Source organism: Pituophis catenifer, unplaced genomic scaffold, assembly GCF_029215685.1.
Source record: "Pituophis catenifer annectens isolate HBS135680 unplaced genomic scaffold, rPitCat1.0.hap2 SCAF_1, whole genome shotgun sequence".
NCBI lineage: Eukaryota > Metazoa > Chordata > Lepidosauria > Squamata > Colubridae > Pituophis > Pituophis catenifer.
In genome coordinates, this window is record NW_027256881.1 from 344,285,114 (window position 1) to 344,312,957 (window position 27,844).

The window sequence follows — 27,844 nt, forward strand, 5'->3', positions numbered from 1 at the left end:
TTGTCTGTCTGTCTGTCTGTCTATCTATCTGTCTATCATCTATCTATCATTTTTATCAATCAATCTCTCTATCATCTATCATCTATTTATCAATTCTATCTATCGACCTACCTATCTACCTACCATGTTTCCCCGAAAATAAAACCCTGATTTATATTTTTTTGAACCCTGAAATAAGTGCTTGGCCTTATTGCCATGCGCTCAAAAGCCCGATTGGGCTTATTATCAGGAGATGTCTTATTTTGGGGAAAACAGGGTATGTATCTGTCTGTTTGTCTGTCTGTCTGTCTGTATCTATCTATCTATCTATCTATCTATCTATCTATCATCTATCTATCATCTATCTCTCTATCTATCATCAAAATCTATCTATATCTATATCTATCTATCTATCAAACTATCTATCTATCATCTATCTATATCTATCATCTATCTATCATCTATCTATCTATATCTATCATCTTTCTCTCATCTATCTATCTATATCATCTATCTATCTATCATCTATCTATCATCTATCTCTCTATCTATCATCAATCAATCTATCTATATCTATATCTATCTATCTATCAAACTATCTATCTATCATCTATCTATCATCTTTATCAATCAATCTCTCTATCATCTATCATCTATTTATCAATTCTATCTATCTACCTACCTATCTACCTACCATGTTTCCCCAAAAATAAAACCCTGATTTATATTTTTTTGAACCCTGAAATAAGAGCTTGGCCTTATTGCCATGCGCTCAAAAGCCCGATTGGGCTTATTATCAGGGGATGTCTTATTTTACGGGAAACAGGGTATCTATTTGTCTGTTTGTCTGTCTGTCTGTCTGTCTGTCTGTATCTATCTATCTATCTATCTATCTATCTATCTATCTATCTATCTATCTATCATCTATCTATCTATATCATCTATCTATCTATCATCTATCTATATCATCTATCCATCATCTATCTCTCTATCTATCATCTATCTCTCTATCTATCATCAATCTATCTATCTATATCTATATCTATCTATCTATCTATCATCTATCATCTTTATCAATCAATATCTCTCTATCATCTATCTATCTATCTATCTATCTATCTATCATCTATCTATCTATCTATCTATCTGTCATCTATCTATCTATCATCAATCAATCTATCTATCTATCTATCTATCTATCTATCATCTATCTCTATCTATCTATCTATCAAACTATCTATCATCTATCTATCTATCTATCTATATCATCTATCTATCTATCTATCATCTATCTCTATCTATCATCTATCTCTCAATCTATCATCAATCTATCTATCTATATCTATATCTATCTATCTATCATCTATCTCTATCTATCTATCAAACTATCTATCTATCTATCTATCATCTATCATGTTTATCAATCAATATCTCTCTATCATCTATCTATCTATCTATCTATCTATCTATCTATCTATCTATCTATCTAATCTATCTATCTAATCTACCTACCTACCTACCTATCATCTAATTAGCTAACTATTATCTCCCCTCCCCTCCCTTCCCCTATCCTATCCCACCTTTATTACTTTTATAAATAATAATAATAATAATAATAATAATTTTATTTCTATACCGCCCTTCTCCCGAAGGACTCAGGGCGGTGTACAGCCTATTTAAAAACACAGAAACAAAACAACAGTTAAAATTTAAAATCATTAAATAATTAGGCTCCAATTAAAATCCCCGAAATTTAAAATACCCCAATTTGAGTTATAAATAACTCAAGATGGTGAACATCAGGTGTGAAATCCAGCAGGTTCTGACAGGTTCTGGAGAATCGGTAGCGGAAATTTTGAGCAGTTTGGAGAACCGGCAAATGCCGCCTCTGGCTGGCCCCAGAGTCGGGTGGGAATGGGGATTTTGCAGTATCCTTCTCCTGGAGTGGGGTGGGAATGGAGATTTTGCAGTATCCTTCCCCTGCCATGCCCACCAAGCCATGCCCACAGAACTGGTAGTAAAAAAATATGGATTTCACGACTGGTATCCATAATACTCCTCATTCCTCCCATTTTCCCCACATCAACTCTGTGAGGTGGGTTGCTCTGAGAGAGAGTGACAGCCCCTGAAGACTCCCAGCCAGGTTCCATGCCGAAGACAGGACTAGAACTGCCCGTCTCCTGGGGATTGGCCCAAAGTTCACTCCGCCGATTTTTCATACCTAAGGTGGAACTAGAACTCTCCGTCTCCCGGTTTCTAGCCTGGTGCTTTCACCAGACTGGCTCTCTTAATGGAAAAGGAGGGGAGGAGGGACAAACCATCCCAAAGCCCCAGAATCGTGGCTTCAGGCCCTAGCCCTAGCTCCCTAAACGAACCGTAGCCTTCATGAGGACTAGAATCCTGAGCGGGTTTTTTTTCCCCAGAAAGGAACTCAAGCCAAATGGCAGGGCAGGGCACCAGAGATGCCGTATCGCAGTTGGAGTCGGTGGGAGGAGAGAGGGTGATTTTGACAAGCCATCCCATGTTTTCCTGATCATCATCATCATCATCATCATCAGAAGAAGAAGAAGAAGAAGAAGAAGAAGAAGAAGGATGAAACGAAGACACGGTGAGATCTATCTATCTACTCCATCTCTGATTCGCTTCCCGCATCCGTTCCAGGGATGGACGCGGAATCCTTGGCTGGGGATGAGTGTCTGGAAGAAGATGAGGAGGAGCTGGAGACTAGCTTGGAAGATCCCGAGCAGGACACGGTGGGGAAAACGGTGCCAGGTGGACGCAGCTGTGGCCTCCTGACCCGCCGAGGAATCACACTACGGGTTCTTCTCAAAGACGGGCTGATCGAACCCGGGGAAGGAGTCCTCTCTATTTACTATCTGGTAAGAGAGCTTCTCTTCCGCCCGCCTCTCTCAGGGCAACCCGGTCAAAAAAATCAAGATGGCCGCCGGGCAAGTGTGAGGAAAAAGGTTACAGGATTTCCCAAAGGTGCTCTTTTTTTCCAAGAGGCAGCTGGACTTTCTGCTTTTTCTTTAAAAGAGGTTTCGCTTCTCATCCAAGAAGCTTCTTCCGCTCTGACTGGATTCCATTTCCCCACCGTCCAGTCAGAGCGGAAGAAGCTTCTTGGATGAGAAGCAAAACGTCTTCAAAGAAAAAAAAACAGAAAGTCCAGTTGCCTTTTGAAAAAAAAAAAAAACACCTTTGAGAGAACCGTGACCTGGATGGCTGAAAATCTCCATAGACATTTACAGTATTTGTTATGGGTACAGCTAGTCCTCGACTTACAACCACAACTGAGCCTGAAATTTCCGTTGCTAAGCGAGATGAGTTGTCAAGTGAGTTTTGCCCCATTTTATGACCTTTCTTGCCATCATTGGAGGAGGAGGAGAACTGTGGAGTCCTTGTTTTCTTGCAGACTTTTCATGACCCATCTAGGTAACATCATCACTGCTAGAAGGGAGTAGGGTTTTTTATTTATTTATTTATTTATTTATTTATTTATTTATTTATTTATTTATATATTTATATATTTATTTATATGCCGCCCTTCTCCGGAGACTCAGGGCGGCTTACAATGCGTTAAGCAATAGCCTTCATACTTTTGTATATTTTATACAAAGTCAGCTTATTGCCCCCACAAACCGGGTCCTCATTTTACTCACCTTAGAAAGGATGGAAGGGGTTTGTGGAGAGGAGGAGGAGGAGGAGAAGGAGAAGAGGAGGAGGAGGAGGAGGACGACGACGACTGTGGGGCCCTGTGGGACCTTCTGTTCTGTCCCCTCCCACGAGGGGCCTTGCAGAGGCTCAAATAGCCCGGCAGTAACAAACGCAGGCTAGAGAGACTGAAGCTGGCCCTTTAATAAATAGTTCTCTTCCAAAGCGTATATCAGTCCAATAGTTACTGGGCAATGTTCCAAAGGTCTTGGCAGACAGCCAGCAGGCTAATGCAGGAATGCAGACTCTTGTCAAAAAATTCCAAACTAACAGTTGTAACTCCACTGCATCCAAAACGCCAACAAATTGTTCACCACGCCTTTCCAGCTCAGTCACACCCCTTTTATACTTTTAAGGGTGTGGCCCTACGTCTCCTGACCACGCCTCTTAGGACGTGGCAATAGCTGTTCTCTACGACGTCTCCTACATTTCTCTCTTGCATCCAGGAGGGACTCCCCCTCATCGTTACCGGCCTTTGTTTCCTCCTCAATTTGGCTGGGGTCCATAGGCACGTCAGCAACTGTCAGTTCTTGCTGACTCACCAGTGAAGACGGCCCCTCCGGCACATAGCTCGTGACAGCTTCCTCCTCCTCCATATCATCCTCCGAATCAGCATGCGAAGATAAATCAGCCTCCGGGGCCGGGGTCACAACACACTGGTTCCCAAGCATCTTCCAACAACAAATCAGTCCTTGGTGCTCAGACGTTTCATGACCCAACTAGGTAACATCATCAGTGCTAGAAGGGAGTGGAGTTTGTGGAGAGGAGGAGCGGGGGGGGAGGCCTATGGGGTGCTTGGTGCTCTCTGAGCTCGCTTGATGTCTATGGAGATTCTCAGTCATCCAGGTCCTGGTTGTCCCAAAAGTGCTTTTTCAAGAGACAACGGCCCTTTCTGGTTTTTCTTCAAAGAGTTTTCTTCGAAATCACATTTGTGTGTGTGTCTTTTTTTTTTTTTTTTTTTTTTTGCATATATGAAGTTTTCCTACTACTAACTAATTTTTCTTTTTTAAAAAAAAAAAATTATTAATATATTCTATACACCAATACACAAATAAAATAAACAATCCTGCCACCATGGTATAATGTGATTACATTGTCCATAAATATAAAGTCATTCCTTTATACATACATATTTGCCATCATATATATATACATCATATATCTATTCTATCCCACCTTTTCTGGACCCAATCGTACCATACTTTCCAACTGTTATAAAATTCTGAATCGTTTTTACCATTGATCAATCGAGTTAATCTAGCTGATTCCGCACACTCATTAATTTTATATATTATTTTCAAATCTATCGGTAAGTATTGATTTTTCCACTCCTGCGCATACGCTAGTCTTGCTGCAGTGATAATGTGAATCAACAAGAACCATATATCTGATTTAACATTCAAAGGTTTTGCCCCCAATAGGAAAATCTCGTCAGTGCAAATGTCATATCTTTGAAAGGTCACTAAATGAACTCTCGTACGTTGAGGACTACTTGTCTAGGGTGATTCATGCTCCCGATTCTTCTTGTCCGTCTCAGGGGAAGAAATTTTGGGGCGACCTGCTTACCGATGGGAAGATCGCTTGGCAACAGACCGGACAGATCTTTAATTCCCCCAGCGCCTGGGCCACCTATTGTAAGAAACTGGTCAACCCTGCCAAGAAGTCCGGTTGCGGTTGGGCATCGGTCAAGTACAAGGGTCAGAAGCTGGACCAATACAAGGCAGTCTGGCTGAAGAAACATCAGCCCAACGTTCCCCCTGCAGAGGAGGTAAACCCTTCTGCTCTGCTTCAAAACCTTCTTCCGGAATTGGGGGGTTTTTTTCCAAGTTTTTTTTTCAAGTTTCTAGTCCACAGGAGGTCAATTCGTGGCCTAAGTCTAACTCTAACCCTCTGCTGTTTCCAAAGTCTGTAGCAAACTCATAGACAGCTCTGTTTATTTATTAGATTTGTTACCCTTGACTGAAGGGACGCGGTGGCTCAAGGGCTAAGACGCTGAGCTTGTCGATCGGAAGGTTGGCAGTTCAGCGGTTCGAATCCCTAGTGCCGTGTAACGGGGTGAGCTCCCACGACTTGTCCCAGCTTCTGCCAACCTAGCAGTTCGAAAGCACGTAAAAAATGCAAGTAGAAAAAATAGGGACCACCTTTGGTGGGAAGGGAACAGCGTTCCGTGCGCTTTTGGCGTTGAGTCATGCCTGCCACATGACCACAGAGACCTCTTCAGACAGCGCTGGTTCTTCGGCTTTGAAATGGAGATGAGCACCGCCCCCTAGAGTCAGGAACGACTAGCACATATGTGCGAGGGGAACCTTTAACTTTACCCTTGACTTAAAGACCACAAGTTAAGCCCAAAATTTCCATGGCTAAGTGAGACGGTTGTTAAGTGAGGTGTGTCCCGTTTTACGACCATTCTCACCACAATTGAACTACAGTTTGAAAGTTGAACCATTGGTTCACTTAACGACCGACACAAAAATGGGTGTAAAATCCAGCCGGTCGCATTTTTACAAGCTTTTTGATATCCCGCAAGTAAGCCCAAAATTTCCATGGCTAAACGAGACGGTTGTTAAGTGAGGTGTGTCCCGTTTTACGACCGTTCTCGCCACAGTTGAATTACAGTTTCCCAGTTGAACCATTGGTTCACTTAACGACCGACACAAAAATGGGTGTAAAATCCAGCCGGTCGCATTTTTACAAGCTTTTTGATATCCCGCAAGTAAGCCCAAAATGTCCATGGCTAAGCGAAACGGTTGTTAAGTGAGGTGTGCCCCGTTTCACGACCGTTCTCGCAACAATTGAACTACAGTTTCCCAGTTGAACCATTGGTTCACTTAACGACCGACACAAAAGTGGGTGTAAAAATTGCGTCGGTTGCATTATTACAAACTTTCTGACATCTGACGGTAAGGGAACGGGCGCTGCTATGGTCATATGTCGAGGACTGACTGTGTTTCTGGCCCGGCTGAGACTTTGGAAGTCAGTCCAAGCCACCCAGGTGATGCCCCCTATTGGGACTTCATGGTACTGCAGGCATATAGTGGATTAGGTAAATTAGGGGTCTCCAACCTTGTCAACTTTAAGACTTGTGGACTTCAACTCCCAGCTGGCTGAGGAATTCTGGGAGTTGAAGTCCACAAGTCTTAAAGTTGACAAGGTTGAAGACCCCTAAGCTAAATCAATGCTCCACTGAGTCCCACAAAAAAGAAATCTGCTTTATCCACTTGGTGCTCTTTCCTTCCCTCCCCCTCGTCGTCCTCCCCCCCCCCAGAGTCTGATCAGTGAAGGAGAGGAAGAAGATCTGGGTGACGAGGAGGAGGAGGATGTCAAAGGGACGAAGGCAGCCTTGGCTGAGTCCTTGCTGGCCAAGAAGATGGACGACAAAAGCCGGAAGCTGTCAGTGAAAAGCTGCCTGGCAGAATTGCACAGCGCAGGTAAGAGGGCCAGGCCCGTGAAAAGGCCATTGGATGGGGAGGCGGGGGGGGGAGTATTGGGTGGCAGCCGGCTGAATTTCTCACTGTGGTACAGGGAGGGGTGCCGCTGCTCTCCGCAGGTCAAAAAAAGGCAAGATGGTGGGCACGGGATGGTGTGACCAAGGCTTTGTGGCCGCCATCCTGACTGTTTTAGCATGCCCTGCAGAAAAAGAGAGAGAAGGAAAGAAGGAGAAAAAGAGAAAGGGAGGGAGGAAAAAGGAAGGAACAAAGGAGGAAAGAAGAAGAGGGGGGAAGAGAGGTAGAGAGGAAGGAAAGAAGAAAGCGAGGAAGGAAGGGAGGAGAAAAAGGGAAGGAAGGGAGAGAGAGAAAGGAGGAAAGAAAGGAAGGGATGGAGGAAGCAAAAAGGAACAAAGGAAGGGAAAAAAGTGGGGGAAGAGAGGGAGAGAGGAAGGGAGGGAGAAAGGAAGGAAGGGAGGAAAAAAAGGGAAGGGAGGGAAGAGAGAAAGGAAAGGAAGGAAGGAAAAAATAGGGGGAAGGGAGGGAGGGAGAGAGAGAGAGGAGGAAAGGAAGGAAGGGATGGAGGAAGGAAGGAAAAAGGAAGAAAGGAAGAAAGAAAAAGTGGGGGAAGAGAGGGAGAGAGAAAGGAAGGGAGGGAGGAGAAAAAGGGAAGGAAGGGAGAGAGAGAAAGGAGGAAAGAAAGGAAGGGATGGAGGAAGCAAAAAGGAACAAAGGAAGGGAAAAAAGTGGGGGAAGAGAGGGAGAGAGGAAGGGAGGGAGAAAGGAAGGAAGGGAGGAAAAAAGGGAAGGGAGGGAAGAGAGAAAGGAAAGGAAGGAAGGAAAAAATAGGGGGAAGGGAGGGAGGGAGAGAGAGAGAGAGGAGGAAAGGAAGGAAGGGATGGAGGAAGGAAGGAAAAAGGAAGAAAGGAAGAAAGAAAAAGTGGGGGAAGAGAGGGAGAGAGAAAGGAAGGGAGGGAGGAGAAAAAGGGAAGGGAAGGAGAAAGAAAGGAAAGGAAAGAAGGAAAAAATAGGGCGAAGGGAGGGATGGAGAGAGAGAGAGAGGAGGAAAGGAAGGAAGGGATGGAGGAAGGAAGGAAGGAAAAAGGAAGAAAGAAAAAGTGGGGGAAGAGAGGGAGAGAGGAAGGAAGGGAGAAAGGAAGGGAGGAGAAGAAGGGAAGGGAGGGAGAGAGAAAAGAAGGGAGGAAGGAAGGCATGGAGGAAGGAAGGAACAAAGGAGAAAAAAGAGGGGGAAGGGAGGGAGAGAGAGAGGAGGAAAGGAAGGAAGGGATGGAGGAAGAAAGGAAGGAAAAAGGAAGAAAGAAAAAGTGGGGGAAGAGAGGGAGTGAGGAAGGAAGGGAGAAAGGAAGGGAGGAGAAGAAGGGAAGGAAGGGAGAAAGAGAAAGGAAGGGAGGGAGGAAGGCGTGGAGGAAGGAAGGAAAAAAGGAGGAAAAAAGAGGGGGAAGGGAAGGAGAGAGGAAGGAAGAAAAAAGGAAATGAGAAAGGAAAAAAAGAAAAAGAGGAGTTTTCTTTGGGAAGCAATTTTTACTTGCTTCCCAAAGTGAAAATTGGCAGGCAGGACTAGCCTTAACTGAAGGATGTTCCTGTGTTTGAATATCCCAATTCTTCATTACCTAGTCATATTTTTTTTCCTATTAGAATCACTGTTATTCTCCCAGAATTCTCCAGCCAACAGGCTTTCTTTAAGATGTGTGAGCCGGGGGAATTCTGGGAGTCGAAGTCCACCTGTCTTAAGGTTGCTGAACTTGATAAACACGGCTCTAGGGAGTCCTTTTCGTTCTCATTTAATTCTGAAACAAGAAAAAAAACAAACAAACTACAGAAAAGGACACACAACCCTTCCGAATCGAAGAAGGACCCAGCGTGAGACTCTTATGGCCGTCTTCGCATCTGCCAGATTTTTATTCTGAAGCAGTTGATTGGCAGGTTATTATTTTTTTTTCTTGTTTCCCCCAGATCATAGCAAGAGGCTGGATTGCCGGAATCGAGTTCCTGTCCGCTATTGCAATCTGGGGAGTCGGGATTCTGTCAGGTACATTAATCCAATGAACGGCGTGTCCGCTTTAAGCAGTGGTGAAATTCAAAAATTTTCCCTACCGGTTCTGTGGGCGTGGCTTGGGGGGGTATCATGTGACTGGGTGGGCGTGGCCAACTCTTTTTTTCCTTACTTTTTAAAGCATTTTTTTAACTAAAAAAAGTTTTAAAAAGTTCCGAGGATCAGCTGTGACAATCAGCTATGCCCACAATCGTTGGAACCTTTTTTGTTTTTTTACTTTTTTTAAAGCATTTTTTTTTACTACCGGTTCGGGGCGAACCGGCCCGAACCGGTAGCATTTCACTCCTGGCTTTAAGGGTAGCCAAAATAAATAAATGAAATGAAATAACAACAAAAAAGGATTCAGAGACCAGATCCCTGGGGAAATAGAGAGTTACTGCTTTAAAACGCATCTATTTTCCAAATGGTGAGAAGTTATTTCTTTATTTTTATATTCTGCGTTGGTCGATTCCTCCCTCTCAGCTGAAGAGTCAGTTAGGTATAGAGGGAAGGAGCTGAGGCACAAGTGGGGAGACCTGAGTTCTAATCTCTCCTCGTCCACAGAAGGTCATTGGTTGACTCTAGGAGAGTCCCTCCCTCTCAGCCCAAGAGCCAATCAGCGATAAGGGGGAAGGGGCTGGACTGGAGCTGGGAGACCTGGGTTCTAATCCCTCTCAAGGGTTCTTGTTGGGGAGAATAATTGGGTGCTAGATCTTGAGTTCATATATAAATCTAAGTAAGTCTCAAGAACTCAAGAAGAGGTTGGACTGCCATTTGTCAGAAATGGGGTAGGGTCTCCTGTCTGTCTAAGTAAAGAAGGGAGGGAGGGAGGGAGGGAGGGAGGGAGGAAGGAAGGAAGGAAGGAAGGAAGGAAGGAAGGAAGGAAGGAAGGAAGGAAGGAAGGAAGGAAGGAAAGAAAAATAATGGATGGGAGAGAGGAATGGAGGGAAGGATAAATGGATGGATGGATAGAAGAAAGGGAAAGAAGGGCGGGATGGATGGAATGGATTGAGGGGAGGGGAGGAAAGAAGGAAGGAAGGAAAATGGAAGGAAGGAAGGAGAGAAGAAAGGAAGTAAATAGATAAGAAAGAGAATGGGAAGGAAAGGAAAGGAAAAGAAGGGAAGGTAAGGAAAGGAAAGGAAAGAAAGAAGGGAAGGAAGGAAAAAAGGAAAGGAAAGAGAAAGAGGGAAAGGAAAGGAAAGGAAAGGAAAGGAAAGGAAAGGAAAGGAAAGGAAAGGAAAGAAGGTAAGAAGGAAAGAAGGAAAGGAATATTCTTAGAGACTCCTTCCAACTCTTGAGATTCTGGGATCTGAATGCATTCAGCCTGGAGAAAAAATGTTGAGGAGACCTTATGATAGATAGTCAACTGTTCCTTAAGGCAGATGCCGTGACACTTTCCAGGATCCACCGAGGGCACCAGACCAGGCCCAGTTTCCTTCCTTGGAGCCATAGAGTGGTGGTGTCACATGGGTCCTTCCTTCCCCAAAGGAAGCTTCTAGTCCTCATGATCACCACAAGATTTGGGCTTTTCTTGCTTGCCCTTAGGAACCCGCACACCTTGGTGGAGGTGACATCATTCGCAGCCCTCAACAAATTCCAGCCTTTTAACGTGGCCATCTCTAGCAACGTTCTCCTGCTCGTGGTAGGTACCCCTTCTCCGAATGCCAGTCCAGGGCTGGCTGGGGAATTCTGGGATTTCTGGATTCAGCGTGTTCGGAGGGCCAGGGGGTTGCAGAAGGCTGATTCAGGGAACATTTTTACTGTGTTTGGTTTATTGCAAGTGTTTGCATAACGCCTGGTGAGTTGAGAAGACTTCAGCCAATGGGAAAGGACATCAAAGCAAATGAATCCACCCAAGGCAAATGCAAGGAGTCCTCCACTTACGACAGTTCATTTAGTGACCGTTCGAAGACATTTGACCAGTTTTCACACTTAACGACCGTTGCAGCATCCCCTGGGTCACGTGACCAAGATTCCAGACGCTTAATAACTGGCGTGCATTTATTGACACGTGTCCTGGGGTCACGTGATTAATTTTTGCGACCTTCTGACGTCAACGGGGAAGCCGGATTCACTTAACAGCTGTGTGTCTAACTTAACGACTGCAGTGACTCAGTTAACAACAGTGGCAAGGAAGGTTGTAAAATGGGGATAAAACTCATTTAACAACTGTCTGGCTTAGCTTAGCAACAGACATTTTGGGCTCAGTTGTGGTTGTAAGTCAAGGACCATCTATATAGGGGAATACTGAGACAAATGGCAATTAGGGTTGTCAGGGGGCCATTGCTGAGAGGGTTCACATCCCCTTGTATACATGTAGATCAATCTCCTCCATTCCCAGAATTCCCTAACCAGCAGGCTTCAAGATCTGTGATGTCAACACCCAGAATTCCTCAGTCAGCATGCTTTAAGATGGGTGGAGTTCAACTCCCAGAATTCCCCAGCCAGCAATGCTTTAAGATGGGTGGACTTCAACTCCCAGAATTATCCAGCCAGTATGCTTTAAGTCAGTGTTTCCCAAACTTGACCCTTTGAAGATGTATGGACTTCAACTCCCAGAATTCCTCAACCAGGCATACTGGTTGGGGAATTCTGGGAATTGAAGTCCATGCATCTTAAAATAGCCAAGTTTGGGAAACACTGCTTTAAGTTAACTGGACATCAACTCCCAGAATTCCTTAGTCAGCATGCTTTAAGATAGTTGGACTTCAACTCCCAGAATTATCCAGCTAATATGCTTTAAGATGGGTGGACTTCAACTCCCAGAATTATCCAGCCAGCAATGCTTTAAGATGGGTGGACTTCAACTCCCAGAATTATCCAACCAGCAATGCTTTAAGATGGGTGGACTTCAACTCCCAGAATTATCCAGCTAGTATGCTTTAAGTTAACTGGACATCAACTCCCAGAATTCCTTAGTCAGCATGCTTTAAGATAGTTGGACTTCAACTCCCAGAATTATCCAGCTAATATGCTTTAAGATGGGTGGACTTCAACTCCCAGAATTCCTCAGTCAGCATGCTTTAAGATGGATGAACTTCAACTCCCAGAATTATCCAGCTAGTATGCTTTAAGATGGGTGGACTTCAACTCCCAGAATTCCTCAGTCAGCATGCTTTAAGATGGATGAACTTCAACTCCCAGAATTATCCAGCTAGTATGCTTTAAGTTAACCGGACATCAACTCCCAGAATTCCTTAGTCAGCATGCTTTAAGATAGTTGGACTTCAACTCCCAGAATTATCCAGCTAATATGCTTTAAGATGGGTGGACTTCAACTCCCAGAATTCCCCAGCCAGCAATGCTTTAAGATAGTTGGACTTCAACTCCCAGAATTATCCAGCTAATATGCTTTAAGATGGGTGGACTTCAACTCCCAGAATTATCCAGCCAGCAATGCTTTAAGATGGGTGGATTTCAACTCCCAGAATTCCCCAGCCAGCAATGCTTTAAGATGGGTGGACTTCAACTCCCAGAATTATCCAGCTAGTATGCTTTAAGTTAGCTGGACTTCAACTCCCAGAATTCCCCAAACTGTAAGGACCCCCACAGTCATTATCCTCCTCCTCCTCCTCCTCCTCCTCCTCCTCTACATACCCTACTCCCTTCTAGCATTGATGATATTACCTAGTTGGGTCATGAAGCGTCCAAGAAAAACCACCCAGCTCAAAGACTACCAAGGACCCCACAGTTCAACCCTGAGCTACAAATATTCTCCTCTATTGCTTGTCACGCTCATCCGTCTCCTTTGTCGCCGTCTCTCTAGGATTTCCACAGTCACTTAACAAAAAGCGAAGTGGTGGGTTACTTAGCAGGCCAGTGGAACATCAACAGCCAATGTAAGTCCCGTCGGGGTTATCCTGAGGTGAGCTCAAAAGGTTGGATGTTTGGGAATTTGATGGGATAATTTTTCTACTCCTTCATAATTCATGCATTCAGGGGTGGGATTCAGCCGGTTCGGGCGAATCGGTAGTGAAATTGCTGGCTGGCCCCACCCCACCCCTCCACGCCCCGCCCCTTCCAGGAGTTCCCACGCGCCCTATTTTGGCTCTCAGATAAGTGAAGGGAGGCCTCCTAGGCCCAAAATGGGGCGCGGGAGGGTGCAGCGCGCCCCCTCTGCGGCCCATTTTCGCTCCCAGGAGGCTGCAGGGGGGCCTACTAGGCCCAAATCGGAGCACAGGGGGGGGCATTCCCCCCCGCGGCCCGTTTTTGCTCCCGGGGGGGGTGCAGGAGGCCGAGTGCTGTCTGTCACACCCCCTGGCCACACCCACCATGGCCACGCCCGCCCAGCCGGTCATTAGGGCAGAGAACCGGTTGTTAAATTATTTGAATCCCATCACTGCGATACATCTGCTTGGGCGCAAAAGAAAGAACATTTTTCTCTCAGTTTTTTCACCCAAATCTTGGGAGGCAAACATAAGCCTGGTCATCCATTGGCGAATCTTGTACAGGTAGTCCTGGACTTACAACCATTTGTTCAGTGACCTTCCAAAGTTACAACGGCACCGAAAAAAAGTGAATTACGACTGGTTCTTTCTAAATAGGTAGTCCTCGACTTATAAATAGTTCATTTAGTGACCGTTCAAAGTTAGAACGGCACTGAAAAAAGTGAAGCATTTTAGAACCACTTAGAACCATTTTTCACACTTACGAACATTGCAAGCATCCCCATGGTCATGTGATCCAAATTCACATTTTTTAAAAAAAAAAATTGATTTATATGCCGCCCTTCTCTGGAGACTCAGGGCGGCTTACAATGCGTTAAGCAATAACCTTCATCCTTTTGTATATTTATACAAAGTCAGCTTATTGCCCCCACAAACTGGGTCCTCAATTTACCTACCTTAGAAAGGATGGAAGGCTGAGTCAACCTTGTGCCTGGTGAGATTCGAACTTACAGTAATTGCAGGCAGCTGGTGTTAATCACAATGCTATCAGTCCGCTGAGCCACCAGATTCTTGGCAACTGACTCATATTTATGACGATCACCATGTCCTGGGTGTCATGCGATCCCCCTTTTGTGATCTTCTGACAAGGAAAGTCAGTGGGGAAGCCAGATTCACTTAACAACCGTGTGACTCACTTAACAACTGCAGTGATTCACTTAACAACCGTGGCAGGAAAGTTTGTAAAACAGGGCAAAACTCACTTAACTCACTTATCCTGCTTAGCAACAGAAAGTTTGGGTTCAGTTGTGGCCGTAAGGCGAGGACTATCTGTATTTCACACTGGAGGAACCAGCAGAAAGCATATTTTTATATTTTGAATATTGCTTGACCTCCAAATTTAAAGATAGATAAAGAAATATTACTAAAGCAGGGTAAGAAAGCTCTACAAAAGCATAATTCAAGTGATTATGAGCATTTCCTGCACCCAGCATGAATGTGGAGTAGAAAAAACCTTTGAGGTGTTTCCAACTCTTTTGATTTTATTTGGCACAGAAATCTTCCAGATTTAATTTTTGGCCTCGATTAAGGAAAGGCTGAACTTTTCCGGCAGCCACAAAATACAACTTTATTTCTGGTTGAAAGACATTTCTTGAAAGAAGAAATGAATTAACTTTTTTAAAAATGATTTTTGGCCAATCAGTGAATGGAGTAAATCCCACAACCGAACTATTGTCCACGAAATAAATATAACTTAGCACACTCAGTACAGTTTCAATTTTTCATATTTATAAGAAAAGGCTGGAGTATTCTGCCAGCCACAAAGCACAACTAAATTTGTGGTTTAAAGAAAAGAATGAATGAATGAATGAGTTTTTATTATGGCCTTTGGCTGATTGGTAAATAAAATAAACCCCACAATTGGTCCATTGTCCTTGGAATAAATAAAATTACTGTGTGGGAACACAATCAGTGCAGTTACATCAGCAGTGATGGGATTCTTGTTTTAACAGCAATATAAAAAGCCATTTTATTTATATTTGGGCTGGTATCTGCAAGGCAGTGAATTACTTAAATTATTTCTAAATCATATTAGTTAGTCATGAAGCGGTAATTTTCTTCCTGGTATCCCAGCACAGAATAGCATGTTATAAAGAACATGAGGAGAACATACAATGATAAGTATGGGTGGACTTCAACTCCCATAATTCCACAGCCAGAATGCTTCAAGATAGATGGAATTCAACTCCTAGAATTTCCCAACTGACATACTTTAAGATGGGTGGACTTCAACTCCCAGAATTCTTCAGCCAGCATGGTTGGATGGGGAATTCTGGGAGTTGAAGTCCATCCATCTTAAAAGTGGTGTAGGTTGAGAAACATTAACTTATAATAAGCTTAGGAAGGGACATAGAGTTCTCCTGAATTTACTTAACAACTGCAGTGATTCGCTTAGCAACCATGGCAAAAAAAAAGTCATAAAACAGCTATGAATCACTGAACCACCATCTTGCTCAGCAATGGAAATTCTGGCCCTAATTGTGGTTGTAAGCTGAAGACTTGTGGACTTCAACTCCCAGAATTCCCTTGTGGACTTCAACTCCCAGAATTCTTAAAGTTGCCAAGTTTGGAAACCCCTGCTCTATACATCTCTTAAATTTGACCCTGATTGATGTATATAGCCTTGGTGGTGCAGCGGACTAAAGTGCTGTTAAGTAGTACTTAGCTACCAGCTGCCTGCAATTACTGTGAGTTCAAATCTCACCAGGCTTAAGGTTGACTCCGAGGTAGGTAAAATGAGGACCCGGATTGTGGGGGCAATAAGATGACTTTGTATAAAAAAGAACACCGCTTGGGGGAGCCGAAAGCCCTACTAAGCAGGTATATACATAAGTATGAAGGCTATTGCTTAACGCATTGTAAGCCACCCTGAGTCTCCGGAGAAGACATATAAATTGAACCAATAAATAAATAAATAAATAATGTTGCAAATTAACAAAATGGTGGTGATGTGGGGGGAAAATCCTTGTTTAACCATAACCTCGTTGTGTTATGCTGCGTTGTGTTCCAGTGCTGACAGTGCTGCGGGCGTTCCCTTGCCGGTCGCGACTTGGAGACGGCGAATTGGCAGCCATTGTGGAAGAAGAGGTGAGGCGATGGACGGAAATGAGAAGGGATCTCCTTGGAGATCTCAAAAAAGTTCACCCGGAAAAATCACTTCCGGTTTTTGAAGTACCGCTCAAGCAGTTTCCAGTTATCCTTGTCGTAAAGTGTCATTCGAAACAGCGTACAGGTAGTCCTCGACTCACAACCGCAATGGAGTCCTGAACATTCGTTGTTAAAGTGACGTGGGTTGTTCAATGAGGCATCATGCGATCACAATATATGGTCTTCCCACTTGCCGAAAGATGGCTGGGAAAGTCATAGTTCAGAGGTGGGCTCCACATAATTTTACTACCGGTTCGCCGCGCACCAAAAATGTGAGTGCGTGCGCCATCCGCGCATGCGCTCGGCCTTCCGCGTATGTGCTCGGCTTGCGTACGCAGCTTGCACACATGTGCGCAGCTTAGAAACGTGGCTAAATAGGACGGCATAGCGCTGGGGCCGGTGGACAGAACTGGGCCACCCCACCCTCAGGTCGCCACTACCAGTTTTGCCTGAACCGGTCTGAACCGCTGAACACCGCCACTGTCACAGTTAGAGTTCGTATAATGTCGAGATTCTGCAGTCACAATGAATTCTATTCTATTCTATTCTAAATGTGAGCTAAGCAGCCAGATTGCGATCATGTGAATAGGGAAACGCTGCAGCAGTTGTAAGTATGAGGATCAGTCGTACTTTTTTAGTACCATTGTAACTTCGAATGGTTGGTAAAAAATGATTCAAAATTAAAAACGTTGGACATAGATATGACATCACTGTGTTCTGTCTCCTCCCACGAGGGGCCTTGCAGAGGCTCAAATAGCCCGGCAGTAACAAACGCAGGCTAGAGAGACTGAAGCTGGCCCTTTAATAAATAGTTCTCTTCCAAAGCGTATATCAGTCCAATAGTTACCGGGCAATGTTCCAAAGGTCTTGGCAGACAGCCAGCAGGCTAATGCAGGAATGCAGACTCTTGTCAAAAAACGCCAAACTAACAGTTGTAACTCGACTGCATCCAAAACGCCAACAAATTGTTCACCACGCCTTTCCAGCTCAGTCACACCCCTTTTATACTTTGTAGGGTGTGGCCCTACGTCTCCTGACCACACCTCTTAGGACGTGGCAATAGCTGTTCTCTACAATGTCTCCTACGTCTCTCTCTTGCATCCAGGAGGGACTCCCCCTCGTCGTTACCGGCCTCTGTTTCCTCCTCAATTTGGCTGGGGTCCATAGGCACGTCAGCAATTGTCAGTTCTTGCTGATTCACCAGTGAAGACGGCCCCTCCGGCACATAGCTCGTGCCAGCTTCCTCCTCCTCCATATCATCCTCCGAATCAGCATGCGAAGATAAATCAGCCTCCGGGGCCGGGGTCACAACACACTGGTTCCCAAGCGTCTTCCAACACTTTAAACTAATACATAATATACTAATGATAATATAATAATATATTCCTTACACCTTATACGTTATTTAAACATAGTATAATAATAGTAATTTATACCTTATTCCTATACAATTATACGTATCTATATCTACATATACCTATCTATACAATTCACGTTCATATTTATCTATAATAACGTATATAATTCTAAAAAAATGGTGGCTTTGTTCAACGCCGTTATAACTTTGAAGGGTCACTAAATGAACTGTTGTAAGTTCATTTAGTGAACTGCCGTTGATTTTGAAGGTCACAGAAAGGGGATAACATTGCAAACTCGGACATTTCATTCATGTCAGATTGTTGTGAGGGTTTTTTGTGTTTTTTGTTTTGCCAGTCCTGTGTCAATTAACTTTTTCAATTTTATTGAATTGTGGCTGTGCTCACACAACAGAAGTAATCCGCTCAATTAAAACACAATGGATTCAGGGTAGAAGCTTGATTAATGATTTTGTGGTTTAATAAGTCAATCGGTCTCAGGCGTCTGGATTATTTTTATGGGTCAAGAAAAATGGGTTAATGGACTAACTGGGCTAAACATATGATGTGGATGCAGCTACAGTTTAGTTTAATTGAAAGGGATAATACCAGAAAGATGAAATAGGCAGCTGGGTGAAGCTTCGGAGGCAGAAAAGAGGAGGATAAAGGGGCATTTTAGGCCTGGAGGGGTTTATAAAACAAAGTCAAGTTACAAACTAAAGGAGATCCTGTATTATCTGTTCCCCCATAAACAGAAGCTAATTTAAATTTATTTATATATTTGTAACCTGCCTTTATTATAATTTTTAAAAATGACTCAAGGTGGCGAATTTATCCAATACACTTAACTCTTCCTATTTTCCCCACTACAACATCCCTGTGAGCTCGTTGGGCTGAGAGAGGGGGATTGGCCCAAAGTCACCCAGCTGGCTTTCATGCCTAAGGCAGGACTAGAACTCACAATCTCCTGGTGATTGGCCCAAAGTCACCCAGCTGGCTTTCATGCCTAAGGTGAGACTAGAACTCACCGTCTCCTGGTGATTGGCACAAAAGTCACCTTGCCAGATTTCATGCCTAAGGCGGGACTAGAACTCACCGTCTCCTGGTGATTGGCCCAAAGTCACCCAGCTGGCTTTCATGCCTAAGGTCGGACTAGAACTCACCGTCTCCTGGTGATTGGCCCAAAGTCACCCAGCCGACTTTGTTTCCTAAAGTTTCTAATTTTAGGTTCTATTTAATTGGGCCAAACTATGTTATAATAATAATTTTAATTAGCAATTTTATGATGTTTGTGTATCTATATTTTTCTTGACTGTACACCGCGTTGAGTCCTACGGGAGAAAGGTGATATAGAAATATAATAAATAAATAAATAAATAAATAAATAAATAAATAAATAAATAAATAAATAAATAAAGTGGGACTAGAACTCACCATCTCCTGGTGATTAGCCCAGAGTCACCCAGCTGGCTTTCATGTTTTAAGGCAGGAACTCATTACCTCCTAGCGATTGGCCCAAAGTCACCCAGCCAACTTTCACAGCTAAGGTGGGACTAGAACTCACCGTCTCCTGGTGTTTGGCTCAAATTCACCTCACTGGCTTTCGTACCTAAGGCGGGACTAGAACTCACGGTCAATCGCCAGCTTTCTAGTCTTAGCCACTAGATTAGACCAAACTGGTTCTCAATTTAGTTCAGTTCAGTTTAGATTAGATTAGGTTTAGTTTAACTTATTCATGAATCAGTGGAACAACTTGCCTCCAGAAGTTGTGAATGCTCCAACACTGGAAGTTTTAAAGAAGATGTTGGATAACCATTTGTCTGAAGTGGTGTACGGTTTCCTTCCTAAGCAGGGGGTTGGACTAGAAGACCTCCAAGGTCCCTTCCAACTCTGTTATTCTATTCTATTCTATTCTATTCTATTCTATTCTATTCTATTCTATTCCATTCCATTCCATTCCATTCCATTCCATTCCATTCCATTCCATTCCATTCCATATTTTCTATTCTATTCTATTCTATTCTATTCTATTCTATTCTATTCTATTCTATTCTATTCTATTCTATTCTATTCTATTCCATTCCATTCCATTCCATTCTATTCTATTCTATTCTATTCTATTCTATTCTATTCTTCTATTCTATTCCATTCCATTCCATTCCATATTTTCTATTCTATTCTATTCTATTCTATTCTATTCTATTCTATTCTATTCTATTCTATTCTATTCTATTCTATTCTATTCTTAGTTTAGATCAGTCTAGTTTAATTTAATATTTAATTTAATGTTAATTTAATTTAATAATCTTTGAGATTATTTTAATAATAACACTGCTTGAAGACCAATGGAATGAGACGATTTATAGAAGCTGATTGAACCCTGAAAGTCCAATGAAGATTTAAAATTAACGGGGTACCCAGAATGCTCTTGTTCGTTCCAGATCTGCCAAAATCTCTTCCTGCGAGGCTTGTCCCTGGTGGGCTGGTATCACAGCCACCCATTTAGCCACCCCCTGCCCTCCTTGCAAGACATCGACATGCAGATGGATTACCAGCTGAAGCTCCAAGGAACCAGTAACAGCTTCCAGCCGTGCTTGGCGCTCATTTGTGGTAGGTTGCAAAACGGGGTGTCTGCCCAGGCTGGCACTGTTCCTTGTTCCTGCTGCAGTTGGGATCTCTAAAAAAAATCTGCCAGCTTTGGGGAGCTCTGAAGGCAGAAAACAGGGGGATCTGGGGTCATTGTAAGCCTGGGGAAGCTTATAAAGCAAAGCAAAGAGTGTATTATTTGTCTCCCATAAGAAGAAGCTAAACTGAATGTATTTATTTATTTGTATCTGGCCTTTATTATGTTTTGAAACAGCTTAAGGCTGCAGACGTATCTAATATATCTTGTTCCTCCAAGTTTACCCACAATAAACCCTGCGAGGTGGGCTGGGCTGAGCTAGAAGGACTGGCCCAAGATCTCCCAGCTGGATTTAATGGCTAAGGCGGGACTAGAATTCACCGTCTCCTGGTGATTGGCACAAAGTCATCCAGTCTGCTTTTATGTCTAAGATGGGTCTAGAACTCACAATCTCCTGGTGATTGGCCCAAAGTCACCCATTCAGCTGGCTTTTATGTCTAAGATGGGTCTAGAACTCACTGTCTCCTGGTGATTGGCACAAAGTCACCCAGTCTGCTTTTATGTCTAAGGTGGGACTAGAACTCACCGTCTCCTGGTGATTGGCCCAAAATCACCCAGTCAGCTGGCTTTAATGGCTAAGATGGGTCTAGAACTCACCGTCTCCTGGTGATTGGCCCAAAATCACCCAGTCAGCTGGCTTTAATGGCTAAGATGGGTCTAGAACTCACCGTCTCCTGGTGATTGGCCCAAAATCACCCAGTCAGCTGGCTTTAATGGCTAAGATGGGTCTAGAACTCACCGTCTCCTGGTGATTGGCCCAAAATCACCCAGTCAGCTGGCTTTAATGGCTAAGATGGGTCTAGAACTCACTGTCTCCTGGTGATTGGCCCAAAGTCACCCAGCTGGTTTTCATGCCTAAGGAAGACTAGAATTCACAGTCTCCTGGTGATTGGCCCAAAGTCACCCAGCTGGCTTTCATGTCTAAGGCGGGACTAAAACTCACTGTCTCCTGCTGATTGGCCCAAAGTCATTCAGCTAGCTTTCATGGCTAAAGCAAAACTTGAACTCACAGGTACTCCTCAACTTATGTCCACAACTGAGGCCAAAATTTCTGTTGCTAAGGGAGACCGTTGTCAAGTGAGTTTGGCACGCTTTTATGACATTTTCTTTGCTTGTCTGAAAGTCTCAAAAGGGGGATCCCATGACCCAATACATATCAGGTACCAAACGCCTAGATTCCGACAATAGTTGTAAGTCGAGAACCATCTGGGCTTCTTTTGTCACGCACGGGAATAAGGAAGAGGGCAGTGTCTGCTGTCCCAAATGAGGCATGAAACTTCTGCCTGCTCATCCAAGCATTTCTTTCTTCCCTAATCCAGGTCCTTACTACCATGGCAATCAAGGTGTAGAGTCCAAGATCTCCCCCTTCTGGGTTATGCCACCTCCGGAGGTAAGTAGGAACAAGCCAGCCACTAAGAATTGGCTGGATTGTGTGCAGTGCTGGTAGCCTTGAAGGATTTTAACTGGGAGGATCGACAAGCTGATTCAGCCTCTTTCTGCTTTAAATACAGTGTGTGGATGTTTAACTGACTCAGAAGAGCAGTAGGCAGTTCGGGAATTGCAGGGAAGGCTTCAAGGTCTTGGGAAAAAAAATAAAATAAAGAAAAACCATTTGTCCGGGATGCAATAAGATAAGGTCTCCAGTCTTGGGCAGGGGGTTGGATTAGAAGACATCCAAGTCCCTTCCAGCCCTATGATTCTATGACTCTATGATTCTATGACACTGAGTCAATGAATCTATGGTTCTATGACTCTGATTCTATGACTCTATGATTTTGTGATTCTATGAATTTATGGTTCTATGACTATGATTCTAGAACTCTATGATTCTATGACTATGATTCTGTGATTCTATGGCTATGATTCAATGACTCTGACTATGATTCTGTGATTCTATGGCTATGATTCGATGACTATGATTCTGTGATTCTATGGCTGATTCTATGACTCTATGGTTCTATGACTCTGATTCCATTAATCTATGGTTCTATGACCCTGATTCTATGACTCTATGATTCTATGAATCTATGGTTCTATGACTATGATTCTAGAACTATGATTCTATGAGTCTGTGATTCTATGGCTATGATTCGATGACTATGATTCTGTGATTCTATGGCTGATTCTATGACTCTATGGTTCTATGACTGATTCTAGACTCTATGATCTGTGACTCTATGATTCTATGACTCTGATTCTATTAATCTATGGTTCTATGACCCTGATTCTAGACTCTATGATGCTATGACTCTGTGATTCTGACTCTGATTCTATGATTCTATGATTTTATGAATCTATGGTTCTATGACTATGATTCTAGAACTCTATGATTCTATGACTGATTCTGTGATTCTATGGCTATGATTCAATGACTCTGACTAGGATTCTGTGATTCTATGGCTATGATTCGATAACTATGATTCTGTGATTCTATGGCTGAGTCTATGTCTCTATGTCTCTATGATTATGATTCTAGACTCTGATTCTGTGATTTTATGACTATGTGTCAACTTAATTAATTAGGGCATCTTTCAGAAACTTCACACTATGATTTTATGAATATGATTCTATTATCCAACTATGATTCTATGACTATCATTCTATGGCTCTGAATCTATGATTCTATGACTGAGTCTGTGATTCTATGGCTATGATTCTATGATTCTAGACTCTGATTCTGTGATTCTATGGCTAGGATTCTATGAATCTATGATTCTAGACTCTATGATTCTATGGCTCTGAATCTATGATTCTATGACTGATTCTGTGATTCTATGGCTATGATTCTAGTGTCGATCTACTTTGTGGCATTGTGTGATCAGCACTTCTGCTAGAGTTCATTTCAAAGGAAGACCGGGATGCCAGAATTTGCTTAAGATTGTGGCAAAATGGTCATAAAATAGGGTGTGACTCATTTAACAAGCACAAATAAGTGAAGCTCTGGTCCCCATTGTGGTTTTAAGTTGAGGGCTACCTGTAAGAGGGCAGAGATTCCTGGACATTTTATATTGTTTATTTTTAATTCTATACGCCTCTCAGGTTCACCGTGTGTGTGAGTTGGGCAGCCATAGACATCTATTTAATAAATGAATGAATGAATGAATGAATGAATGAAGAAAAGCAGACAAGGGTTGTGCACAAGCAGTGCTCAAATCTTCTTCCAGATAATTTCCATTGTATGCATATGCCAAAAAACCAGTGAAGTTTTATTCAAAAAGACAAGGACTCAAAATATCCTTCCTCCCTCCCTCTCTCCTTTCTACATTTTTCTTTTTTTTTCCTTCTTTTTCTTTTCTTGTCTTTCTTGTCTCTTATTCCTTTTTCTTCCTTTCCTTCCCTTTTTTTCTTTCTCTTACCTTCCTCCCTCCCCTTCCTCTCTCCTTCCTACGTTTTTTTTTCTTTCTTTCTTTCCTTCATTTTTTCTTTTCTTGTCTTTCTTATTCCTTTTTCTTTTCCTTCCCTTTTTTCTTTCTTTCCTTCCTTCCCTTCCTCTCTCCTTCCTACATTACTTTCTTCTTTCTCTTTCCTTCCTTTTTTCTTTTCTTGTCTTTCTTTCTTATTCCTTTTCTTCCTTTCCTTCCCTCCTTTTTTTCTTACCTTCCTTCCTCTTCCTTCCTTCCCTTCCTCTCTCCTTCCTACATTTTTGTCTTTTTCTTTCCTTTTTTCTTTTCTTGTCTTTCTTTTTTTCTTCCTTTCCTTCCCTCCTTTTTCTTTCTTTCCTTCCTTCCTCTTCCTTCTTTCCCTTCCTCTCTCCTTCCTACATTTTTTTTCTTTCCTTCCTTTCTTTTTCTTTTCCTTCCTTTCCTCTTCTTCCTTCCATCCATTCTCCCACCCTCCTCTTCCCTTCCCTTTTTCCTTTTCCTCCCCCAGCAAAGACCTTATGACTACGGCATCCCCATGGAGGTTGAAGTTACCTACATCCAGGATGGTTTTTTAACGAACGACATTCTCCACGAAATGGTATCCTTCTTTCTCTCCATTCTTTTGCACAGGGTCATTTGGTGGCCCCGTGACCCAAGCACACCACTATTCTGATGTAAAAAAGCTTATGCGGGGGTCACAGAAATGAATTTTTCAGGAGTGGTGACGTCTCACAAGAAAACTACCAGCCCCGGAGAATTTAACTCTAGAATATTATCTTTCAAGCTCGGCCATTTTTAAGAGCTGTGGACTTCAACTCCCAGAATTCCCCAGCCAACATAAGTTATGCCGGTCCTTATACGTGAAATCATGCCTGATTTCACACCCATTTTTGTAGCAGTTGCTAAATGAACCTCTTTTACCCAATGAGTGTTTTTTTCATTGGAAATTGGAAGTAAATGTTGGTTTCCAGCGAAAGAAAAAAGTCATAAATTGCAAGTCACGTGACTGTCAGACACGGCAAATTTCTCCTCAACGTGGGCTGGTTGCCACGGGCCCAAACATCGATCACATCACCACAGTTGGGGTGGTGTTGGCTGTCAGAACTTCAGAACCAGGTTATAAGTAGCCACGGGGAGGTCCGTCGGAAGTCAGAACGGTCGTAAATTGAGGATTGCCTGAAACTCGCTAACGAGGGCAGGTCGTTGTGTCTTTGCCATCCATTAATTGTTTTCTAATCTGCTTTCAGATGCTGCTGGTGGAGTTTTACAAAGGGGCACCTGACATGGTGAAGTTCCAGGATGCATGGAGTCAAGAACAGACTTACCTGGATAAACTCAAGGTAAGACTCACCTGGATAAAGGGAACTGCGGCAAATAAATTTGATAAATAATACAGGGAGTCCTCGACTTACGACTGTCGCAAAGCATCCCTGGCCTGCCCTTGAGTTGCCATAAGCCAGGGGCAGTGGTGGGTTTCATAATTTTTTACTACCGGTTCTGTGGGCGTGGCTTGGTGGGCGTGGCAGGGGAAGGATACTGTAAAATCTCCATTCCCACCCCGCTCCAGCGGAAGAGTACTGTAAAATCTCCATTCCCTCCCGACTTGGGAGGCAGAGAATAGATGGGGGCGGGGCCAGTCAGAATTTTTACTACTGGTTTATTTATTATTATTATTTATTTATTAATCAAATTTCTATACCGCCCTACTCCCGAAGGACTCAGGGCGGTGAACAGCCAAGATAAAATACAGATAATACAAATATTAAAAAATCCCTTAAAATTATTAAATATTTTGGCCGAAACACAGATTAAAACACCCAATTTATAAAATCACGAATTAAAAATTTAAAAGAGGAGAGTTAGGCCAGCCCAGCCTGCTGAGATAGAAAAGTTTTGAGAGCACGGCGAAACGTGCGCAGGTCCGGGATCCTCCGTATCTCTGGGGGGAGCTCGTTCCAGATGGTAGGTGCCCCCACAGAGAAGGCTCTCCCCCTGGGGGCCGCCAGTCGACACTGTTTGGCTGACGGCACCCTGAGGAACCCCTCTCTATGGGAGCGTACTGGTCGGTGAGAGGCTATTGGTAGCAGAAGGCGGTCTCGTAAATACCCCGGTCCGATGCCATGGAGCGCTCTAAAGGTGGTAACCAAAACCTTGAAGCGCACCCGGAAGACCACCGGGAGCCAGTGCAGCTCGCGCAGGAGGGGAGTCACATGGGAGCGCCACGTCGCTTCCATAACCACTCGCGCGGGCCGCATTCTGGACCAGCTGGAGCCTCCGGGTGCTCCTCAAGGACTCTCCAAACTACTCAAACTTTCTGCTACCGGTTCTCCAGAACTGGTCAGAACCGGCTGAAACCCACCTCTGGCCAGCGGGGATGTGAAACTGGCGAAAGGGCATGGCAGCTAAAGGGGACTGGAGGCTGAAACATATGAAGATTGGTTGCAGGAACTGAGTATGTCTTGTTGTTGTTGTTAGTTGCGAAATTGTGTCTGACCAGTGGTGAAATCCAAATTTTTTTACTACCGGTTCTGTGGGCATGGTGTGGCTTGGTGGGTGTGGCAGGGGAAGGATACTGCAAAATCTCCATTCCCACTCCACTTTGGGGCAAGCCAGAGGTGATATTTGCCGATTCTCCGAACTACTCAAAATTTCCGCTACCGGTTCTCCAGAACCTGCTGGATTTCACCCGTGTCTGACCCATCACGACCCCATGGACGACGTTCCTCCAGGCCTTCCTGTCCTCTACCATCCTCTGGAATCCATTTAAGCTCACGCCGACTGCTTCAGTGACTCCATCCAGCCACCTCGTTCTCTGTTGTCCCCTTCTTCTTTTGCCCTCAATAGTTCCCAGCATTAGGCTCTTTTCCAGTAGGTATGTCTAGTTTAATGAAACGGATCAGGGGTGACGTTATAGCAGTCTTCCAATATCTGAGGTGCTGCCACAAAGAAGAGGTGGTCAAGCTATTCTCCAAAGCACCTGAAGGCAGGACAAATAGCAATGGGCGGAAGCTCATCAAGGAGAGAAGCTACCTAGAACTAAGGAGACATTTCCTGACATTGAGGACAATTAATCAGTGGAACGACTTGCCTCCAGAAGTTGTGAATGCTCCAACACTGGAGGTTTTAAGAAGAGATTGGACAACCGTTTGTCTGAAATGGTATAGGTGTTCCTGTCTGAGGGGGGTTGGACTAGAAGACCTCCAAGGTCCCTTCCCACTCATCTATTCTCTTCTATTCCATATTTCTATTCTATTCTTCATTCCAATATTCTATTCTACTCTACTCTACTATTCCATTCCATTCCATTCCATGTTTTTTTCTATTCTATTCCATTCCATTCCTTCTATTCTATTCCATTCCATGTTTTTTCTTTTCTATTCTATTCTATATTTCTATTCTATTCTATTCCATATTCTCTATTCTATTCTATTCTATTCTATTCTATTCTATTCTATTCTATTCTATTCTATTCTATTCTATTCCATTCCATTCCATATTCTATTCTATTCTATTCTATTCCATTCCATATTCTATTCTATTCTATTCTATTCTATTCTATTCTATTCTATTCTATTCTTATTCTATTCTATTCTATTCTATTCTATCCTATCCTATCCCATTCCATATTCTATCCTATCCCATTCCATATTCTATTCTATTCTATTCTATTCTATCCTATCCTATCCTATCCTATCCTATCCTATCCTATTCCATTCCATTCCATTCCAAATAATTTCTATCTTCTATCTTTTCTTCAGGGCTCCTTGGCGTCTAGGACACCCAAGGATCAAGGTTTCGGACATATCCTGGAACAAGTCTACACTGCCCTCCAACACAGCAGCTGACGAAGCAGCCCTTCGAAGGGGTCCCGGGACTCAGGCAGAGGTCACAAACCTGGATCGAGGCAGGATTTGAATCCAGAACTTGCAAGCCCCGACGTGCATCGGGGGAAAGGAAAAGGACGGGGGTCGACGTGGATCCCTTTTTAATGATTGAAATCATCCGTGTTTTTGGCTCAGTCTTTGGCTGGGAAAGTGACAGAAAATAACCCCCGGATGTGTTAGCAAGTAGGTCAGTGCGCCCATTTTACAGATAGGCAAGTCGAGAACTTCAGTAACGTAATTTGGAGAGGGGGGCGGGCATCCCAAGAGATTTAGTTTGCCCATAGCACCATTAGGAAC

At 43.5% G+C, this 27,844-nt stretch overlaps 1 protein-coding gene across 1 annotated transcript; it reads left to right on the forward strand.

The window, feature by feature from the left end:
- The first annotated feature begins 2,642 nt into the window (after positions 1 to 2,642).
- Positions 2,643 to 27,726, forward strand: MPND (MPN domain containing). Its single transcript, XM_070944598.1, has 12 exons — positions 2,643 to 2,858; positions 5,228 to 5,458; positions 6,956 to 7,118; positions 9,090 to 9,165; positions 10,715 to 10,811; positions 12,936 to 13,008; positions 16,127 to 16,203; positions 20,060 to 20,228; positions 21,621 to 21,691; positions 24,172 to 24,261; positions 24,911 to 25,003; positions 27,422 to 27,726. Exons 1-12 carry the CDS (start codon positions 2,643 to 2,645, stop codon positions 27,506 to 27,508), a joined length of 1,443 nt encoding a protein of 480 aa, XP_070800699.1. The 3' UTR covers positions 27,509 to 27,726.
- The last annotated feature ends 118 nt before the right edge of the window (positions 27,727 to 27,844 follow it).